At 37.1% G+C, this 22,118-nt stretch overlaps 1 protein-coding gene and 1 non-coding gene across 2 annotated transcripts in view; both read left to right on the top strand.

Annotated features, from left to right (window-relative positions):
- The window catches only part of DNAH14 (dynein axonemal heavy chain 14), a gene marked incomplete at its 5' end in the record, with an annotated part of 509,245 nt that extends 488,516 nt beyond the window's left edge, over positions 1–20,729 (top strand). The window contains 8 exons of the mRNA XM_077129892.1: positions 1,573–1,772; positions 4,322–4,482; positions 5,465–5,661; positions 8,038–8,150; positions 8,810–8,949; positions 12,502–12,665; positions 19,677–19,823; positions 20,160–20,729. Of these exons, the coding sequence (XP_076986007.1) occupies positions 1,573–1,772; positions 4,322–4,482; positions 5,465–5,661; positions 8,038–8,150; positions 8,810–8,949; positions 12,502–12,665; positions 19,677–19,823; positions 20,160–20,375 (1,338 nt within the window). The remainder of the gene's footprint in view (positions 1–1,572; positions 1,773–4,321; positions 4,483–5,464; positions 5,662–8,037; positions 8,151–8,809; positions 8,950–12,501; positions 12,666–19,676; positions 19,824–20,159) is intronic.
- LOC143675196 (U6 spliceosomal RNA) lies at positions 11,570–11,672 on the top strand. Its single transcript, XR_013171439.1, has one exon. It is a non-coding gene; the product is annotated as a U6 spliceosomal RNA (small nuclear RNA).
- Positions 20,730–22,118: the final 1,389 nt, after the last annotated feature.

Below are 22,118 nucleotides of genomic sequence, written 5' to 3'. Positions count from 1 at the left end.
ATGTTTCCTCCCCTCTAGGAACATAAAGCATAAAATACAAAGCACAAGGAAGCAGAAGCAAACTAACATTTATTTTCAGCTATCTCATGCTGGTCACTTTATATCTCTCGTTTAATGCTCAAAACAGCCATGTGAAATAGATGTTATCCCCAGTTTGCAGATGAGGAAACAGAGGTTTGCAGGGGGGAAGCACATACAACTAGTAAGTAGCAGAGCTGACACCCAAAAACTTTGGCCATTACCCTAAGCACCCAAAAGGATGAAAGTCTGCAACCTCTTTCTCTCTATCCTTACTTCACCACCCTCAGTTTCTATCTTCCATCCAGGCCTCCACATTTATGGAGCAGAAAATTCTAGGTTAGACACAAACAGCTGTGTCCCTATCATATAATTGCTAGAAGAAGAAAATGTCTGCATACGTCTGACCTTACAGTGTAGAGGTAGGACCTGATACAGATTTGATGGGTGGACGTTTTGATGGAGGAGGTGAATAGAAGATGAGGAGGAAAAAAACACCATACCAGTGATCATTATGATCTGGGAGTGGACCTGATTTAATCAAGGGGAAGAAGAATCATGTTCAAGTCTTGAAAGGCCTTGAGAGTGTAGATGGATATGAGAAAAGGTAAAGTAATATTTTAGTGAGATTTATTTGGAAGGTACATATAGAATAAATAATAATAGTCTTTATTGATGACCCTGAATTAGTAAGACATTAAATTAATGTCCTTTATATACGATTTGCTTAGGCGGGAAAAGTTATGATTTTTTTAAAAGATTTCCATTAAAAAACTTTGAAAATACTATTTCAGTTCAGGTTAGAGTCTAAAGTCAGCTCTTAAAATAAAATTACCCTTAAAAATCTTTTAAATAGCCCCAAAAGTACTATGTGTACAGTTTTCATATACAGATAATTACATTAAAAATGCATAAATGGAAAAGATATATGGTAACATACAGCATATAATTCCATTGGCAGAGTTACATCTGACTATGGAATTGTATTTTGAAATCTTATATTTCAAACTTTTGTTGACTTAAACATCAAAATTTGATGGCAATTCCAAGTTGGCAACTCTTCCTGTTCCTTGTCAAAATCTTAACTCCTTCTGCTGTTATTTTTTTTAATCAGTTATTCTAACTCTTTCTTATTTGATGTTTCTCCCGGGCCCTTATAGTTCTTAAATGTTTTCAGGAGGATATCAAGAAAGCCATGACCACCCACTTTCCAGGCCACATGGAAACAATGCATTTCTCTTCATCGTCAGTGTTCAGTTACTCTGAAGATCATTCCTTCTGTAGGTTTTACCTAATAATTTGCTCAGGCTTGATTGCAACCATTGTCTGAGTGTCTAGTTCACTGAAGCTACAGGAGATCAGAATCATCCTATCCTTTAGTGTTCTTTTTTTTCTTTCATTCTCTCTTTTGCTTCTGACAGAACAATCTAAAACATGTCATCTACAAATAAGAAGAACCTCTCTTTAAAATTTCTTGGGGAAACATTGTCCTCAAGTGTTACTGAAAGTAGATATCTAACTAGTCACAAACTAACAAAGTGGTTAAATTTTCAGATATGTCAACCTGTACTAGAATCTGCAAGCATAAAAGACTGCATATACATCATCCAATCCTTACCTGATGATGACTCTCCTGAGATCTTAGGAATACACCCTGGGGCCACAAAGAGATACAGGGAGACCCAGAGTCAGAAATTCATTGAAAGCCTCATTGCCATGAAACCAGGAAATACCACTGCCAACCTCATGGTCAGGTAAGAACCGACTAGGAAAGATTATTAGTTGAAAATTATCAAATATTCATTTGATGAGATAAAGTATCAAATATATGGAAAAATATAGTCTACATGGTAGAGAAACAAAATTCTCCAAATGACATAGAAGCAAATGTGTATATGTCTGTGTGTACATGTAAAATTGCCAAGCATAGATTAGGTATTAAATAAATATTTGTTGACTAAGTGATTGAATTATACCTGGTAAATGGTCTTTTTAGACTGAATTTGTTTAGATGTGAAATGTGCACATATTTTTCCACAGAACAATAAAAGATAAGACAGTGTGGCCAAAAAAAAAAAAGAACTAGCCCTGTATTTGGAGGCCTGTGCTGATTATGCCATTTAATATACCTAAGCCATCTTGCTTCAATATCCATATCTATAAATGAATATCCATCAAGGCTGTTGTGAGGTCAAATGATGTAACATCTATACCCCAAGGTCTCCTCAGCCTGGGACTATAAATATGATCATATTTGCTAATGCTGGACTGTATGCATTAAGCCCTCAGTGGTTTGATTGTCAGAAAGATAATCCTACTTTCCCTCCTCCACAAAGTGTGCTCAAGTTCTTTCCAAACATGTCCTAGGGTGCCTGCTCATGTTGGCTCAGGAAACAGTTAACACACAAGACACCTCCTCTCCACCTTCCTCACTATACCTGGGTTCAAATCCCAGCTGTAACTCTGACTCGAACTTAGGTAAGTCCATGAACTCTTTTTGTCTCAGATTCCATATCTTTAAATCAAAGATGAAATAGTACCTACTTCACAGGACTGTTTCTGAGAGTCCAATGAGTTCTTTGTACATTTAAGTTCAGCTTAGAAATCTAATTTTTAAGTGTGTAAGTCTAGCATGTTTAAACAATCATTTTAAAAGGTATTTGAATAATGTTTGGTCCCATTTATAAATGCAAACACTTTCAAATATATTAGTACTCATTATAAATTTAATGTAATTGAATTGTCTGACCACCAAACTTTCCAGAGTCTTTCTAAGTTTAACAATTAGATAATAGATCTGATGAATCTTAAATTCTCCAATATATTATATAAATTTAGCTAACTTTCAACTTAAAATTTCAAATTTAAATCAATTTCTGATTATCTGTTTTAAGTTGGAATCACAAGGCTGATCTCAAAGCCATTAAGAAGTCCCATCTTTTCCTCTTACGCATTAAAAGTATTTAAAATACCAACATGTATAGATTCCTATATGCAAAAACATTTTTACTATGATTTTGATTCTATGCCTAATTCTATCTGTACCTAATTCTAAACCTTCCCACACACCAGGGATACATTTTATCACTTTGCAAACTTTTGAGTTTGCCTTCTCAGCTTGCTTGAAGCTGAAATAAACAAACAAATAAACAAAACAAAACAGAGATTTCAAGCGAGACATGAATTGATTCTTCTTGGCAACATTGATAGGATGCCCTGAATATTGTTTATATTTGTTGTTAACTCAATGAGGTGTGGCACGTCACCCACATCTATGGATTCAAACTATACATCATCTAATAGTTTTGTGGGCTTATAGATTGTATTTTACATTTCTTTAGCTTTTAAGATACATATTTATTTTTTCATCTACCTCTAAAACCTTTGAACCTTGACTCTAAAGATCATATATCACATTCAATTTAATGTTCTCAGTGGTAGCAAATCTTTGTTATTTGAAAGTGGATTTGATTTTTTAAAATCTTTTGAATCGTTTGAAGCCATCTTGGATGTGTTCTAGTAAGTATTCTATTCAAAGTGAAAAACAATGTAAGGAACGAGATGAGAAAATATATTACTTTATGTTATCTGTAAACTGGTTTAGAAGCAGCACAGTTGAATGAAATGCATAACTGTAATTAATGAGATTACTTACTTTAAAGGATAGTATTTATTTGGCTGTGTAAAACCTGGGGTGTTTGATGAAGACTCAATCCTTACTAGTATATAGAATAACAAAAAGAAAGAATTCAAGGGAGGTATGTCCCAGTCTCTACTCATCCACTGTCTAATGTAGTCCTATCACCTCCCTGTGCCCTAGTTTCCTTATCTTTTAGCATCCCAAAGAGCACCTCCAGCTTAGTATTTTATGGTTTTGTTAGTATCATACATCATTAAGACCTGTACACATGCTGTCCTCCTCTCATCCCCACTGAGTGTAAACAGAGGAATTTGATAAGCAGTTAAATAACTTATAAGTCTAGTTAAGTATGCTTTGTCTACTTGTCTCTTTTTCATTTCAGTCTTAGCAGTTCTTTTACATAGATTCATTCAGATGATGAATATCTTGCCAAATAATCCTAAGAAAAAATTGAAAATATGTATTTCCTTACAAATGTCTAAAGCACTTGGGCAGTTTCCTCACCTGTAAAATAAAATGAACTCTGTAGTCTCTTTAAGAGCTTTCATATTATAGTTTTGTGATTCTGTAAAGCTGTATTTACCTTCAGATGGAACCTGAAAAGAGGACCCTCCTGGGTTAAAAAAAAAACTGTGCTCTCATTCTTCTCAATTTCTTTTGTAGTTTTGAGCAGAATAATGAGAAGCTGGTAATGGAAATGTTATCTGACATGCTAACACGGCTGCCATTGACCGTGGAAAAAGAAGAAGGTACCGGAACTCCAAGCACGTTGAAGAGTATCATGTCAAGTCCCATCTGGGTGTCTCTTAATCAAAATATCAAAGGTATGAACATGGGGCATGAGCATCCTCCCCTCACCCCAGAGCCTCTGGGAAGGAGTTTGATATCAGGAGGAAAGTAGAGTAGATAGGACAAAAAGAACCACTAAACCATAGAAACTAAAAAAACTAAGACGAGATGGAAAGCTAAATCTCCATCCTTCCTCTCTCCAAGTTGAGGAGTGGGCTACAGAGAAGATGGCGCTGTAGTTTTGTGAGGAATGGCACCCAGAACAAAAGTGAAGACATCATAAATATAGCAAACCAGAAAGAGGCAACTTTACTTGGGAAATTCTAAAGGGCTTCCAGGTCGTTATTCTCCCTGCCTTTTAGTCTTCTGGAGCAGTATTTAGGGTGGGTGAGGTCCAGATGGGTCATCTGAGGGGAGTCTCTGGACTCTGAGGAACTAAAAAGAGGTAGGGCAGACCCAGGGGAGACAGAGCAAGCCTGGTTGCCCAAAGTTGGTTCCAGGACCAGGTCTGATGATTTAGATTACTGGAGTATGGTAATATTCCCATTTAAAATTTAAAAATCCATATTCTACCCATTTAAAAAAGATTAATTTTGGAACCAAATGTTGAGCAGTAGTCTATCAAAATAGTACTATCCTTGTTAGCAAACTATGGTCCATGGGTCAAATCCAGCCCACCATTGGTTTCTTGTACAGCCTACAAGCTCAAATGGTTGTTGCATTTTTAATGATTGAAGAAATCAAAAGAAGGATAATATTTTGAGACACATGAACATTATAACAGAATTCAAATTTCATTATAATATAATGAAATTGAAATTTGAGTGCCCATGAATAAAGCTTGATTGGAGCACAGCCAGGCTCATTTGTTTATGTATTATTTATGTCTATAATGGCAGAGTTAAGTAGTTATGACAGAGACCATATGGCACACAAAGCCCAAAACACTTACTAACTGAACTTCTAACCTTTTACAGAAAATTTTTACCAACAGTTTTATCTCTTTTTAAAATTCAGGTTATGATCCACTTATCCACTGTGTCTTGCTAACATTTTTGAACCAAGAAATTGAACGATTTGATAAGTTATTATTTGTCATACACAAATCTTTAAAAGATCTTCAATTTGCTATAAAAGGAGAGATCATCCTCACCCAAGAACTGGAAGAAATTTATGACTCTTTTCTTGACAGGAGAGTACCTACTTTGTGGCAGGTAAGAAATTATTATTTCTTGTTTACTTGCTAGAACGAAATATTCTAGTTCAAGGAAATGTTGCAGATGCTGACGTACTTTTGGGGTGAGTATGTCTTAATACAACCTTTTAGAAGGCAATTTGGCAATTCCACTTAAATAAGTGTACCTATTAGTAGGAGTCTGGTTAGACAACTTATGGTACATCCAAAAAGTGAGATATGTGCTGATATGGAAAGATCTTCAAGATATATTGGTAAATGAAAAAGTTTGAGAAAATATGTCATTGTTAAGGTTTATAAAAATATGCATGTTTACATAAAACATACATGCTTACATATGTATAAATATGCTTATAAAAATACATATATTCTTTCGATTCAAGATTCCCAAATAGAAGTTTGGAAGAAGACACAAAGATCTGTTAACAGTTGTTGCCTGATGTCAGGGAGACTTGTGGATGAGAAAAGAGGCTTTAATTTTACATTTTACATTTTGATATTGCTTATTGTACCATTTTAATTTTTATCTCATTAATATTTTTAATTAGAATAAATTTAAATGTATAAATTTCTTTTTGTAGTTATGACAGATTAGGTTATTTGGACCAACCTCTCACTGAAAGTAAGGGTTGGAGATGAGAGCCAAAAAGTACACAGTTGCTTTCCAGGGTGGTGAAAATATTCTAAAATTGCTTATATGGTGGTTACATAGCCTTATGAATATACCAAACACCATTGAATTGTACACTTTAAATGGGTGAATTGTATGGGTATGTGAATTAAAATCTCAATAAATTTGCTTTTTCTAAGAAAAATGTATGCAGTATATATGAAACAGTAGTTAGAGAAAGCAATGGCAATTATAATTCTTTAAAACTGTATCCAAACTGTGAATGAACACTGAGATATAAGATCTGCAGACTTCAAATATTTAGAATCATAAGATTTCAGAATTTGAAAGTAGTTTAGGAATCCTCTACTCTAATTTCCTTGTATAGATATGGTGACTAAAAAGCAAAAAGCATTCATGTCTGGTTATGAAAACTAATTAGTAAAGGGCTAAGACACGTGTACAAATTACATGAGACTATGGCACTGTTGGGATACTCTAAATACAGTTACATATGGCTGGAACAAGCACATTCCTGAGAAAGTGATAAGAATTGAGATTAGCCAGTTGACATGACCAATTTGCATAATTAGATATATAGAAGCTCCATTCATAGAGACAGGGTGGGTAGAAAGAGATGCTATTTGGAGAACAGATGACATCCTGTTTTGGACATGGAGAGTCTCAGGAGCTAGAGATTCTAGTAGGACTATTGAAGAGAATTGAGTAAGAGTCTAGCCTGGAGAGCAAGATTTAGGGTCCCCAGCCTTGGACAAAAAAAAGTAACAGAAACCACAATTTTGGGTTAGATCTGGAAGAGAGAATGCAAAACAGGAAGAGAAGGAGAGGGCTGAAGGAGCAACACTAACCTGAAGGGGAAGAGAAGAAAAGAGGAGCAAATGGATGAAATCTTAAAAAAAGTAGTTAGAGGATTAGAGAAAAATCTTGGATAGAGTGTGGTCACAGAAACCGAAGCAAGAGTTTTCAAGGGAAAAAGTAATCAACTTATTCTCAAAAGCTGCAGAGAATACACATAAGTCAAGTCATGGGATGGGTGGAAACATTAAATATGGGAAGTAGAAGGTTGTCTGTAAGATTCCATTGAATACCTGGGACAGACACTAGAAAGCAATAGATTTAGTAGTTAATGGGAAGAGGAGGCAGAAATCAATGAACTTCTTCAAGAACCTAACTCTCAAGAAAAGGAAAAAGAGGCTAGTGGGCTGCAAAGGGCTTTTTACCCCACTCTGCAACAAACAAGTAGGATTGAGTGTTGGGTGGCTTATGTATTTAAGATAGAAGAGCATGTTAGCAAACACAGGAATGGAAGATGGAAAGCTGAAGGAAGAGGAAATTCTTCCAAGAGGGGACAGGGATCAACTGCCCCTGAAATGGAAGAAAGAGTGCACAGTAGATTGGGATTTGCAGTGCTTTGTATAAAGGTGGCCAGGAAGTTGAAATAGCCCATATCTAATGACATATGAAGATGCAGTAGTGTGCCAAGAGAGGAGGAAATGGGGACAGCCGTGGAGAGTGGAGGAGATTAAAAGATTTGAGCGGAGTGATGAAAGCCTTCAGCAAGGATGGAAACTTTCATCCAGGTGTTTTAACCAAAGCATTATTAAGATAATGCTGTAATGATTTTCAGAGATACTTTCAGCTGGGACATGTCATCCTCCTGCCACGTTATTTCTGTCTGTTACCACAGTATGCAGGTATGTTCTTAATGACCCAAAGACAAATCTAAAAAAAATAAAAAATGTGCCTGTCTCAAAATCCCAACAGAAATGCTCCTACAAGTCATGTAAGTCCCTGAGTTCCTGGATTAATGATCTCATCCAGCGACTGAATTTCTTCAATACCTGGGCCAAAATGGCTTATACTGCAATACATCATCGGTATGGATGGTACCACTTTTACATTTCAATCTTATGTTTGCCTAAAGTTAATGCTTTATGACATAGTTTTACGTGCTTTGGGTTCTCACAGGAACATGTGAATTAATTAAGGGAGAGATTCTTTTTTTAATTTTGTTTTATTAGAGAAGTTGTGAGTTTACAAAACAATCATGCATAAAATACATGATTCCTGTACACCACCTCACTACTGACACCTTGTGTTAGTGTGGAACATTTTGTTCCATTGATGTTAGCAATTTCTTTATACTTGTACAATTTTTTTTAACAGTAGTTACCTTTGTCACAAAGATATTATTCAATGTATTATTACAAAGGTATTATTGCATTACTAAAATAGTTCCATCTATTGTCCATTATATAAATTAGGTGTATTTTTTACCCAGTGAAGTTTCCCTGCTATAAAAACAGTCCTCGTACCCAACTCCATGCCTTCTGGTTCTTCATGGTCTCCTACTTTTCCACAAAAACTTTAAAACCATAACTGGTTTCCATTGAAGTACAGGGCAAGGGTCCTGGGATGAGGGAGAGATGAAATTAAAAGGAAAAGGAGGAGATTGTAAGGGACTGGAGAAAAATGCCCAGAAGATGTGTAATTATAATGCTGCTAACCACCACAACCTGTGGTCTTCTTCCACTAGACACATGAGAATTCTCACAGCTTGGAAGCATTCTTTCCTATCAGCTAGCCAAAACTCCAAAGATCCCGTTGACCCCAAGAGTGATCTCCTTGAAGGATTTCCTGTAAGATACTGGCTCCCAGCCTTCTTCTTTCCACAAGGTGAGCATTCAAACCAGGATCAGCCCCCACCTGGCCCAGACAATTTATACTTCATCCTCCTTGTACCACCACTTTCCCTTTTCCTTTAGGGTGCCTGGGCCTCATCTTCATACCTGTGTTAGGACAGTCTCTCTTAACCCTATCTCCACTCCCCTGCCCCTCACCCTCTCACACACCAAAATAGACCCATCCTTGTCAGAATCCTCCTGTACCTGGGCAGGTGCCTCACTTGCTCATCTCTAGTCCTTTGATTCTAGATAACAAAGGCTGAAACTAGACCCCACCTATAAGCCTCTGCATTTTAAAATGGGACTCCTGGAGAAGGGCACCTTACTCAAGGAGATGATTCTGTGTTTCAGCCATTTTTATTCATTTATTAATTTATCCAGAACTAGTGAATGGGACCTGGGCCCCATCTGCTCAACACAGATGTCCAGCAGGAAAGATAGACATTCGACAAGAACGTGTTACAATGTGTGGTGTAGGATAATGGGGATTATAAAGGGACAATACTAGATTGTAAGCACCATGAGGACAGAAACCAGGTCTCTTTTTACTTCCTATTGTATCCTCATTACTAAAAAAAAGCTTCTGATAATGTTTGAAGAATGGATTAATTAATAATTTTCTGAATGAATGGATTTTGGGGAGATTCTAATTTGTAAGCTGCTGGAATGTGATATATCAGAAATGGAATGGCTTTCAAGAAGGGGAATTTATTAAGTTGCAAGTTTACAGTTCTAAGGCCATGAAAATCAAGGGAAAGATACCGTAACTCCAAAGACAGTTGGATGAAGCTCAGGATTTCCTTTGCAGCTGGAAGGGCACATGGCAACATCTGTTAGCTTTCTTTCCTCATTTCATATGGCTTCCCCAGAGGCATTTTCTTTCTGCTCCAGAAAGGCTGCATGGGCTTTGTTGGTATGGTGGCTCTAAAGCTTCTTCCAAAATGGTTCCCTCTTAAAGGACTCCAGTAAGCAATCCACCTTGAATGGATGGAGACACATCTCCACGGAAGCTATTTTATCAAAAGTTACCACCCATAATTCAGTGGGTCACATCCCCATGGAAACAATAAAAAAACCCAGCAATACTGAATGAGGATTAAAGAACTTGGAGTTTCTGGAGTACACAACAGATTCAAACCAGCATAGGAGGACCTAAACTAAAGATTAGGGATCACTAAGGAAAATGACTTCTAAAATGAGACTTGAAGCATGCTACCAGTTAGGTGTTATCCAGGTAGGGATAGAGGGATTGCGTCTTCTCAATAAGCACTTCCATAGTACTTATTGAGGGTCAAGAGCTGTTCTGAGGACTTTGCACATATTAAGTCATTCAATTCTCAGGACAATCTTCCAAGGTTGTTACTATTATTATCCCTATTTTCAGAGAGGAAAACTTTGGCACAGAGAGGTTAAGTGATCTCCCCAAAGTCATGCAACTAGTAAATGACAGAGGCTAATTTGAACTCAACCTGTCTGACTTGAAAATTTACCTGTTTAACCATTACACTAAACTGGGAATAGCATGCTTATTGGAAAGAATCTAATCAAAGGCCCAGAGATGAGAGAGAGAGAGAAAAAACACATTAGAAGACAATATGTTCATTATAGTCAGAGCACAAGGCACCCAGAGGGAGAATGGTATAGGATGAAGCTGGAAAGATGGCCTGGGTCTGCTCCCTGGGAGCTGTGTAAGGCACACTAAGGAGGTTGTTTCCATCTTGTGGCAAGAGAAACCACTGAAGTGTTTTAGGGAATGTTGTGATCTGATGGCTTCAGTAAGGTAGAAAGTCAAGGGTAGATTGGAGAAGGGAGAGACTGGAGCCTGGCAGTCATTTGGGAGGCAGCTTTATTCTCCAGGTAAGAACCAGTGTTGATGAAGAGTAAGGGGAATGGTAGTGGAGTAGAAAAGAAATAGTTGAACAGAGGGCCATTGATGAAGAAGAATCAACTGGATTCCATATTTGAAAGGATGGGAATGTGGGAGAGGGAGGGTTACGCATGATTTCCAGGATTCTGGCTTGGAAAGCTAGCTGTTTGCTGAAACAGAAAACACAGAGAAAGGAGCAAATGTTAAGGTGTGAAATGATAGCATGTTGAATTTGAGGTGCTTTGAGACATCCAAATAAAACTGTCCAGTAAGTAGTAACCTATATGGGGCTAGAGCTCAGGAAAGAGGTCAGGCTAGAGACAGAGACAGTGTGCCCAATGTCCCTAGCACTCAGTTGAGGCTGGCAGTGTGGCAGGCTGTTGCTCTGGCACAAAGATGATTAACACCCAGGGCGCACTGTTATGTCTGTCTGGGCCCTGCAGCCCTCTAAAGCATGCACAGCAAAGAACAAAGTCACTTCTGGCTGGGCCAATAGAGAAGGTTTCTTAGGCCTTGAAGGATTATAGGAAATTTGAGGAAGAAATCCAAACCAGATGGCATGAAAAAAGACACTGTCAGGAAGGTGCACTGTTTGAGTGGATATTTTATGTATCAGAGACATATGAAGTGGGGAAGGGCTGGACATGGTGGCCTTTCATTACCCAAGTAAGGAAGACAACTCTGTGAGCACTGGTATGGCAGATTCTGGATGATGGCATCACATGATCAAGGAGCAGGACACAGTGCTTGCTTCGGCAGCACATACTAAAATTGGAACGATACAGAGAAGATTGGCATGGCTCCTGCACAAGGATGACATGCAAATTCATGAAGCGTTCCATATTTAAAAAAAAAACAAGGAGCAGGGCACAGTTAAAATCTGGCAACTTATGCAGAATGGATTAAATAAGGGAAAGAGGAGCTGATGGCAAGGAGAGCAACTAAGGGGTGTATTAGATCTTGGAGTGTAGTACAGGATACAGGAATGCAATTCAAACTTGCTTAAGCAAAACAGGGCAAGTTATATGATCATGTAAATGAGAAGAAAGTCAAGGGCTTCTAGCTTCAGTCTGGGTTGTATCCATATAGTCAAGTCTTTCTGTGACATCCCCACTCTGCCTCCCCTTATCTCAGCTCTGCTTCCCACTATTTGTTGGTTTTGTTTTTTCCTCCTAGAGAAAGCCTTTCTCCTTAGAGCCAGGGGAAGAAATGGTCACAGGCACTTAAAGGAAAAATCCCAGAGGAAAAAGTCTTCCTTTTCCCAGTGTCCACATGTTCATTTTTTGAGAAAGACTGATTGCCCATTCGTACTCGCCCCTGGGGCCCATCAGTATTGCCAAGAGGATGAGTAACTATGATGGGCCATGGTTGGGTCAGAGACAGATAGGCCCCCAAGAGTCACAGCCACTCTGTACCCTCAAGGAATAAGGGAAGGGTGCTGGAAAGACAAAAGCAGCTGGAGGTTTATACAGCCAACCAAAATCAGATTACCAAGGCTTGAGCTAGACAGGTGAACGTATCTCTCCTCCCGTCCCTCATCTTTCCTTTACTGACTTTTCCTCTGCCCTTCCCTTTTCTTCCCCTTGAGACCTCAGTATTGCTAACCCCCATGGGAGGGTTTGGAGAGGGCAGATCCCTGAGGCTTAGGAGAAATTTCTGATGTGTCTTTGTCCACAGGCTTTCTTACTGCTGTGCTTCAAGACTATGGAAGATCCCAAGGAATCCCTGCGGACGCCCTCACTTTTACCCACTCTGTGATTTCTGACACTGCTGACACTGAAGATGAGGAGTTCTCCATCATTATCCAAAAGAATCTCAACATAGTCAGAAAAGCTTTTAAGGTAATAGAGTACTTAAAAGATTGGAAAGAATAGTCATTCATTCTATCATTCATTCAAGCATTCATTCACTTATTCCCTCAACAGACCTTTATTTAGTGCCACGTTAGGCACTAGAGTTGTGGGACACACCAGGCACTGTCCTGCCTCTGAGTCCACATGCCATCAGAGCACTTCGCTCTCTGTTTAGGGAGAAAGAATTGTAAATAAAGTAAATGAATAGCATATTTAAGTAAATAAAATTAATGAATTTTAAACTGTATCTATCCCCTATTTCAAATGAAGACTGGATGCAGATGCTGCTGAGGTCAGGGTTTAAAGGAGACATTTCACTCAGTGAGCAAACCTCTCCTTGTGGCTATTCCACAGCTGAAATGCCTGCCCAGTCAGGTCCCAAGGAGAAACCCCCATCCAACTCACAAAGGAACTCAGTGGCACATTCAGCAGATGCAGGCTGACAAGGGCAGTGGCAAGGGCTCTGAGGGGAGCACAGAGCAGGGAGCCAGCAGCTCAGGCAAGCTCAGTCCTGCCACTCTCTCTCCATTTTTCTACCACTGATTTGAAGGGCCCTAGCTGTTTTTTGCAAAATCTGTGCCCTAGGAATCTATTTTTCTATTTCAGAACCGGTACCACACAGTGTCAGAAGTTTGAAAGTACCCATAGATACATAATAAAGCAAGTCAGTCCTCGTCCATCTTTTTGAAAGCTACCTTGACTTTTGCATTTTTTCTCTTCCAGATGAATTTGACAATAAGCTAATCACGTTTCATTTTAAAACTTTGTTAGGACTTAGATCAGTTTGCAGGCAAATTATTTATAATTGTAAGGGAGAACTGCCATCTTTTTGAATATTTTTTATATAAAAACTTTTTTTCATTTATTCAGATCTCTCATGTACATTAAGTTTTTTCTTCTTAGAAATTTCATCTTAGAAATTATTATTGTTGGATTGTTTTCCTACTTGTTTTGTGACTGTTTTCCTACTTGTTTCATAATTGCTGCTATCATGAATAGGATTTTTAATACCCTACAAATTATTTTAGGATAAGCCCAAGCTGTATCCTAAACAGGAATGAAGGCACTAACAACCTGCTTAATCAGGATAAAGGTCAAGAAAGAAAACAATGTCCCTGGAGGCAGAAGAATGTAATCATGGATGTAAAATGACACTGATTGTATCTTTAAAAAAAAATTATTGCGGTTGTCTTCATACACCATACAAAACTGATTGTATCTTAATCTTAAGCATTAATCTTAGTAAAATATCAGGTCTTAAGCCCCTTTAATGTTTATACTAGAGGACCAATGTCTTCATACTATATAGAATCTTTGTTTTGAAATCATATACATATTGCCTCTTGCACGCCTGTCCCTTTGCAGAGTGCTATCCCTCTGGACTGGCACTGACAGACTTTCTCCTGTTCGTAAGTCCTAATAAATCTATGTCAGCTGCTATGCCCAGTGTGTTTTTCAGTCTCATGGCAGCACCAGCTTATGCTCTTCACAAATTTGGTTTGGGCCCAAATGTTACTCTTTGCGGTTAGTCCCCTTAACTCATTTCTAATTTTTTTCCTAATTCAGACTTTCCAATTGTCAGTTTCATCTATTTTTTTCAAATGAATCAGAGTTTTGCTTTATTAATGGACATTAATGTTGTTTTGTTTGCTTGCTTTCTCAATTCTGCTTTTACCTTTAACGTTCTTTCTGCTTTCTTTGGGTTTATTTTATTACTCTTTTAGTAGCTTCTTTTTGTTGGTTTTCACTGAGGTATAATAGACATAAAGGATACAAATCTTAAGAATTTCACTCACCTGCCCAGAATGAGGTAAGCATTCCAGAAATTTCCCTATACCCCCCTCCTGGCTAATACCCCCTCAGAGGTAATCACTATTCCATCTTCTATTATCCTAGGTTACTTTTTATTATCTTGAACTTCCTTTAAATGTAATGCAGTATGTACTCTTTTGTGTCTGACTGCTTTTACTCAAAATTATGTCTGTGAGATTCATCCTTATTTTGCATATAGGAATTGTTTTATCTTTTTTATTGCTTTGCAGTGTTCCCATTGTATTAATGTACCACAAATTTATTTGTTCTGCTGATGGACATTTTGGGCTTTTTTCTCTTTTGGGTGATTAGAATTAAATATGCTTTGAATGTTACTGTATATAATTATGGTGGACATAAATATCCATTTCTTCCTAATATCTTGGAATTAAATTAGAGTCACAGATAGGCATATTTAGATTTGATGTAGCTATTGCCAAATGGTTTTCCTATTTAGTTGTACTAATTTACACATCTACCAGTAATGTATAAGATTGCTCCACAGACTTGTCAATACCTGGTATCATCAGTCTTTTAATTTTAGCCATTCTGGTGTGTGTGTAGTAATATCTCTTTGTGACTTTAATTTGCATTTTATTGATGCCTAATGAAGATGAGTATATTTTTATATACCTATTGATACTTGGATATCCTTTTTTCATGAAGTTCCTGTTCATGTCTTTTGCCTACTTTTAAATTGGGTTGTCTGTCCTTTTTTAATTGATTTATAGAAGTTCTTTATATATTCTGAATACAAGTCTTATCATATATATATATTGAAATTGTCTTCTCCCAGTCTGTATCTTGACTTTTTATTTTCTTGATGGTGTGTTTTGATAAACAAAAGTTCTGTGTTTTCATGAAGTCCAATTTATCTGTCTTTTCTTTTATGATTCATGCTTCTTGTGTCCTGTTAAAAAAATATTTTCCTATCCCAAGGTCATGAAAATATCTGCCCATATTATCTTCTAGAAGCTCAATTGTTTTCTCTTTTGGGTCTATGATTCACATAGAATTGAGTTTGTATCTGATAAGAGGTGAGGTCAAAAATACTGAGTTTGTATATGATAAAAGGTGAGGTCAAAGTTAATTTTTTTTCCATATGGGTATCCAATTGACTTAGCACCATTTCCTTTTTTATTGAAATAATCACCCTTACTTTACTTCACCTCTGTCATATATCACATAATTGTATACACCTGAACCTGTTTCTGGAATTTCTATTCTGTTCCATTGGTCTATTTGTCTTTCTTTGTACTGCCATCATACTATAATCTATTAACATAGACTTAATTACTATAGATTCAGATTAAGTCTTAATATCTGGAGTATAATATCCTCCTACTTTGTTCTTCTTTAAGATTTCTTAAACTATACTTGGCCCCTTTCATTTCCATATAAACTTTAGGATCAGGTTGTCACTTTCTAACAGCCCCTCCCCACCCACCCACCTTGGAATTTTATTCTGATTCCACTGAATCTATAGATCAATTTTTGGGGAATTTACACATTAACTAATTTACTTCCAAAACTAATATTTATTTGGGTCTTTAAAAATTTATCTTATTTGACACACTCTTTAATGATGAAATATTAAGTGCTTTTACCCTGAGTTTTGGGAGAAAGACAAAGATATCCATTATCAGACCCTTGAATAGAGTGTGAGATCTTGTTGGTTTGTACAGGTTACTGTGATGCCCCAATATATCCCAGAGTAATTTGGGCAAAGAATTAAAAAGTATTTGCAAAGTCCACTTGGTGGACAGGGAAGAAATATTAAAAGTTCCCATCTGGGGAATTCCTAATATTCTCGCAAGCAGTGGGGACAACCAATTCAATAGGCTTAACGCTTGAACTTGGGGTTTGCTCCTATGAAACTTATTCCTATAGGCTAAGCCTATTTATAATTATGTCTGAGAGTCACCCCTAGAGAACTTTTGTTACTCAGATGTGACCTCTCTAAGCCAACTAGGCAAGTGAACTCACTGTGCAAGACATGACTCCCAAGAGTGTAAATCTCCCTGGTAATATGGGACAGGACTCCTGGGATGACCCAGGACCTCACACTATGGGATTGAGATAGCCTTGACCGAAAGGGGGAAGAGTGAAATTAAACAAAATAAAGTTTCATTGGCTGAGAGATTTCAAACTGAGTTGAGAGGTTATCCTGGAGGTTATTCTTATGCATTATATAGATATCTTGTTTTAGTTTATGGTGCATTAGGGTGATTAGAAGGAAGTAGTATAGATGTATGAGTTTTTTCTTTATTCTTTTTATTTCTTTTTCTGGAGTGATGCAAATGTTCTAAAATGATCAAGGTGATGAAGACATAACTATGTGATGATATTGTGAGCCACTGACTGTATACCATGGATGGATTTTATGTATGAAGATTTCACAATAAAAATATATTTTAAAAATCTAGGTATACTAAATGGCGGTACAATGGCAAAATGAGAAGTAATCTTGCTCTCTCTTTAATAGGAGTTACATACAATTTTCATCCCTGCTTATCATCCTTGTAAAGGATCTACCAGGATAAAAGTTTGCACTCTGAAGAGTGGAAGTTATTCCCTTTCTTTTACTTGTAACATTTTGTCCTCCATGCTAATACTCAACTCATCCCAGTTGTCTATCATATCCACCTTTCTTCTTTTAAACTGAGTTTAAATTTTTAAGAAAAGAAAAAAAATCCGTTATCAACTCTTCTATTGAACAAAATACTTGAGGTCCTAGCCATTGCAATAAGGCATGAATAAGAAATAATAGGCACAAAGATTAGAAAGACAGAAATAAAAATGATTGCTATTTTCTGACACTGTGATTGTGTATGTAGAAACCCAAATAGAGATTAAATTAATAGAAATAAGTGAATTTATTTAGCAAGGTTGTTGTATACAAGGTAAATATACCAAATCAGTTGTATTTCTATGTGCTAGCAACTAATAGAAAACCTGTTTTTATATAGAAAAACACATTAAAAGGTAGCAATTTTCCCCTACATGTACATATACACATACATGCAATTTGGTGCAAGCTGATCAAAATCCCACCTATTTTATAAAAAATGAAATGTAATAAACTCATTTTTTTATTCTTTTTATTAAGTAAATGTTAAGACAATTTTAAAGACAAACCGTGTGTTTTGGGGAGATCCTAATTTCTGTTCCCTTAGGAATGCCTCTTGTTTTCTACTGCTTTTATGAATTTATTCTTTTTAAAATACCTCTTCTGTTATTCTGGGATTTAAAGTGAGTGGAGGAGGCCAATATCATGCTGTGTTTACCCTCTTGGCCCAGCCCTGGTCCTACTCTTCTCTGCAAGGATACAGGAGCAGAAGAAATTTAAACATGATATGGGTGTTTGGACTAGATGATTTAAACTGTGATCTAAAGTTGAAGTTATTTGAATTATTATTTCATTATTTTTTAACAAATGAATTGTGATAGGTACTGGGAATATCGGGATGATATTCCTGCCTTCCAGAAGATCACAATCTATCTGATAATGATGACATTGATACTTTACTACCAACATTTTTACTGAGCATTTACTATGTGCCAGATACTATGCTAAGTTCTTTACACACATTATTTAATCCTCTAAATTGTTACCCTCTGGAAACTGAGGTTAAAAAAGGGTAAGTAGGGTGGGCAATGGTGGCTCAGTGGCAGGATTCTCGCCTGCCATGGCAGAGACCCAGGTTCGATTCTCAGAGGCTGCTCTTGTAAAAAAAAAAAAAAAAAAAAAAAGAATGAGTAGCCTATCCAAGATCGCAAAGCTCAGATCACAGGATTTGAACACAAGTCTGACTTTCCAGCCTATATCCTGATGTCTTCCTATATGCCTTATTAGACATAAAAAAGCTGCACAGAGGCAGATGTGAGCTGGGGGCTTTTCTTATGCCTCACAGGAGAGAAGGGAATAGTCTCTGACCTCCCAAATTTGTCTTTGTCCCTAGCGTTGTCCATAACCTCCCAACCAGATATTCTTGGTAATTTCTGCTTTATACCAACAACCAGTTTAGAATTAAATGAAAGATTACCCCCATATATTTAGAGCGGCTCATCACAGAGTTAAATCACTCCAAAATGGCTGCTTATAAATGGCCCACAATTTGAGTTTTTCAGAGGAAAGACCCATGTATGCCCTGGCCAAGTCATACAAATCAAGTATAAATGGAAATCACAGTCTCAAATGCTTTAGAAAACTTCTTCCAAGCTTTATCTTAAAAGACAACAGTAATGCAAATACAGTATATGAAATTTTGAAGTTATATAAAAGTTAAAAGAGGAAGAGAAGCCGAAGTCATTATGCAAAGCAATCCCTGGTAAGCCTTTTTTAAAATAAGCTAAAATGCAAGGTGCCTTATGAGTCCAGTTTGTTCCTTCAAGTAAGGCATGTTCCACAGAGTGGAAAGCAGTGTCATCAAAGCTATTATGGTCCACATGTAAACAAGCTGCAGGTGATGCCAAGGCCAGTGGAGAACCAAGATCTGAGTGCTCGTTCATGCTCAGAACATCTGTGCCCATCTCCCTCTTCCTGAGGAGACCTGTCCATCAGAAAAGGCAGAACCTTCTTTGAGAAGCACCAAGCTCAGCTGCCTATCCCCACAGCACACTGCATATTCCTTTACACACCCTCCCCAGGCACACCTTGTGTCATTTAGAATGGGAGCTTCAAGCAACTACATTTTGCACTTAAGAGAACTCATGTAAACTCATTTTACTTAACCCATTTCATATTATTCAGAGATATGATATAGAACCTTTGCCAGCCTTTTCAAATTTCCAGAGCCTCAATGAATAATTGTAGCTGCAATGATTGCAAGTGAAAAAGTTTAAACACTGTATTCTGACTCCTTTTGTTCTTGTTCTCTCCTAAAAAGCTGGGCTACCGAATTATAATCCTAGGAATCTGGAGTTTTACTCCAGATTGTTTGAAATACTTATCAATACAGAATCATCATGTATATAGGTCAAAGCCTATTAACTTGCTAAGAGCTCAGAGAAGAGGAGGCAAGTATTCATCTTAGAACTTGGAAACCATGCCTTGGGCAGGGATGGTACCAGACTGGGATGGAAGGGCAGCAATCTGCCTCTTGACGGAGCCTCCAGATTGGCTTGCTACTTCTCCTCATGTATACTGCCTGGGGAACCACTTACACTGCCTTTCTTTGACTGTAGGGCACAGAAGCCTCACATAATGGAGTCCACATTTTTGGTTTGTTCATGGAGGGGGCAAGGTGGAATCATGAAAAAAAAATACTAGATGACTCACTGCCTTTTGAGATTTCTTGTGATTTTCCTGAAATACACTTTTTGCCAACAAAGGTAATAACCCAGCTGTTTATCACTAAGTCCCCATTCCCTATGATTTCACAAGGGAAATTTGATAATAAAGATAGCAAACTTTTTAAATATCCCAAAATATTGCTGAAATCTAAAATAAATGCTATACTAACATGGAATGCTATTTCTCAAGAAACATAACTACTCTTTAAAATTAAATTCGACAGGCATAATTTCCCTAAGCAGTTACATTAACCATCTAACTTTGGATGTATTTACTTCAGAGCAAAGCCCCCAAATTAACCATACAGAAAATGTGAATTACTAGTTTGTCGTAATTATGAAATTTGACTATTGTATCTTTTTTTTTTTTTTAAGATTTCTACTGAAAAACCAATTACTTCTAATCAGACAGACTCAGAGCGCTACACTTTTGAATGCCCAGTTTACCAGACACCTCAGAGGTTGGGAATTTTAACAACTACTGGCTTATCTACAAACTTTTTAACATCAGTGTATTTATCCACAAAGAAACCTCCTAGTCACTGGATCACAATGCGGGTTGCACTGCTGTGTGAGATAAATGAAGACTAAACTTCCATACCAAACCATTTTATTTTGACTCTACCATACTTAAATGTTTCAAGACATCCACATGTTGTGAACACCCTTCATAAACATTTGGGTTCAGCCAGACTGGATAGGTTCAGTCTTTCTCCCTTCTGTAAGTAAAAACTTCAACATATAGTGGAGTCTTTCAGCTGCTTTTTATTCTAAGCAGATAAAACTTGACATGCATTGTCTATATAGTTTGGTTCTAGTACAGGTCAGCATAACCTGGAATATAGGTTTGACTTTTCTAAAAGTAAAAACCATAGTACATGGCATGGTATCAGGAATGTTCTTATGAACCTCTGACTCTACTATTAAATAAAATATATACATGTAGAGTAATTCTTTGGAATATTTTCTTGGCCTCTCTGATTAGAAATAAAACACTAAACTTCTGACTTGACTGCAGCCTTCTGAGATAAAAGAATGGGACCATCTTCCCTTAAAAAAAGGACATAGCATCAACCTTTTAATGTCTTATCCCAATTTCACTATGCTTCTCTTTCCACTGAAAAACCAATTTTGAGGATTCAGTAAACTGGATTAAGATTGAAATGTATTTCTGGAAGCAGAATTTTATTATACTCTACAAATAATATCTACCATTACTAAGCACTATGTTGAGCACTAATAAATAAGAATTCCTATATAATCTGCAGATCACCCCTGTACTATGTGGGCATATCAGTCCAATTTTACAGATGAAGAAACCGGTGCTCAAATAGATTAAGCAATTTGTTCATGCCAACATTGCTGGGAAGGAGTAGAGCTTGGATTCAGAGCTACATTCCTTGTCACTTTACCTCAGCAATAGATTCATCGGCAGAAAACATATCCCACATATACACAAAAGATCAAATAGTCCATTCTCACTGTAGTGAAATGGGAAGGAGGGGCATATCCCCAAAACCTGACTCTTTAACAGCTATGAACAAAATATTAAATATCTACTTACTTTTATATCTAGGAAATGGTACTATCTGAAAATAGCATCATCAGAACAACATGGTAAGAACCTAACTAAATACATAAAGCTGTACAAAAGAATGATAAAGACCCAGTGTCATTTAGGGACCAATAATAAAATGATAAAACATAGGATTTTAATGAAAGTTACAAGGTGGGGTCTTATTTGATCCATTCACCTGCTATTTGAGAAATTCTTCCTAACTTGCTAAAACAGTATGTGATTTAGGGAAACCACCAACATACAAGGCCTTTTTTCCAAACAGTACAAAACTAAAGATCAATGTATGGATCACATATTTTTAACCTACTTCTTGGTATAGACGCATATTCTGATACATCCAAAATGTGACACTGGGAAGGGAAATGGAGAGTACTGGTCTAGCAAATGATGGCGTCACCAAGACATCCAACTACCACAGGGCAAACCCAAACGAGCACCAAGCACTGCCTACAGATATAAATGTCTCTCACAAACATATGTATTTTCTTTCAAATGGACATAGGTGTTCTTATGATTAATAAAATTCATGCGGAAATGATAATCTATGATAGTTTTATCATTTCTTTATTTTCTCAATAGCAAATACTAAATGTAAGACCATTATCAGGGAGTTGGGATTCTCAACTAGCTCCTTCCCACTCCAACATTCTGCAAGCCCCAACAGAAACATCAGTTGGCCAAGGGGTCAAGTTTGTCTTTTGTATTCCCTCTGATCCAGGGCAATCCCAAACAAATGGTCCTAGAGCACTGAGGGT

The sequence above is a fragment of the Tamandua tetradactyla genome, chromosome 2 (genome assembly GCF_023851605.1).
Source record: "Tamandua tetradactyla isolate mTamTet1 chromosome 2, mTamTet1.pri, whole genome shotgun sequence".
NCBI lineage: Eukaryota > Metazoa > Chordata > Mammalia > Pilosa > Myrmecophagidae > Tamandua > Tamandua tetradactyla.
This window is presented reverse-complemented; position numbering and strand designations above follow the sequence as displayed.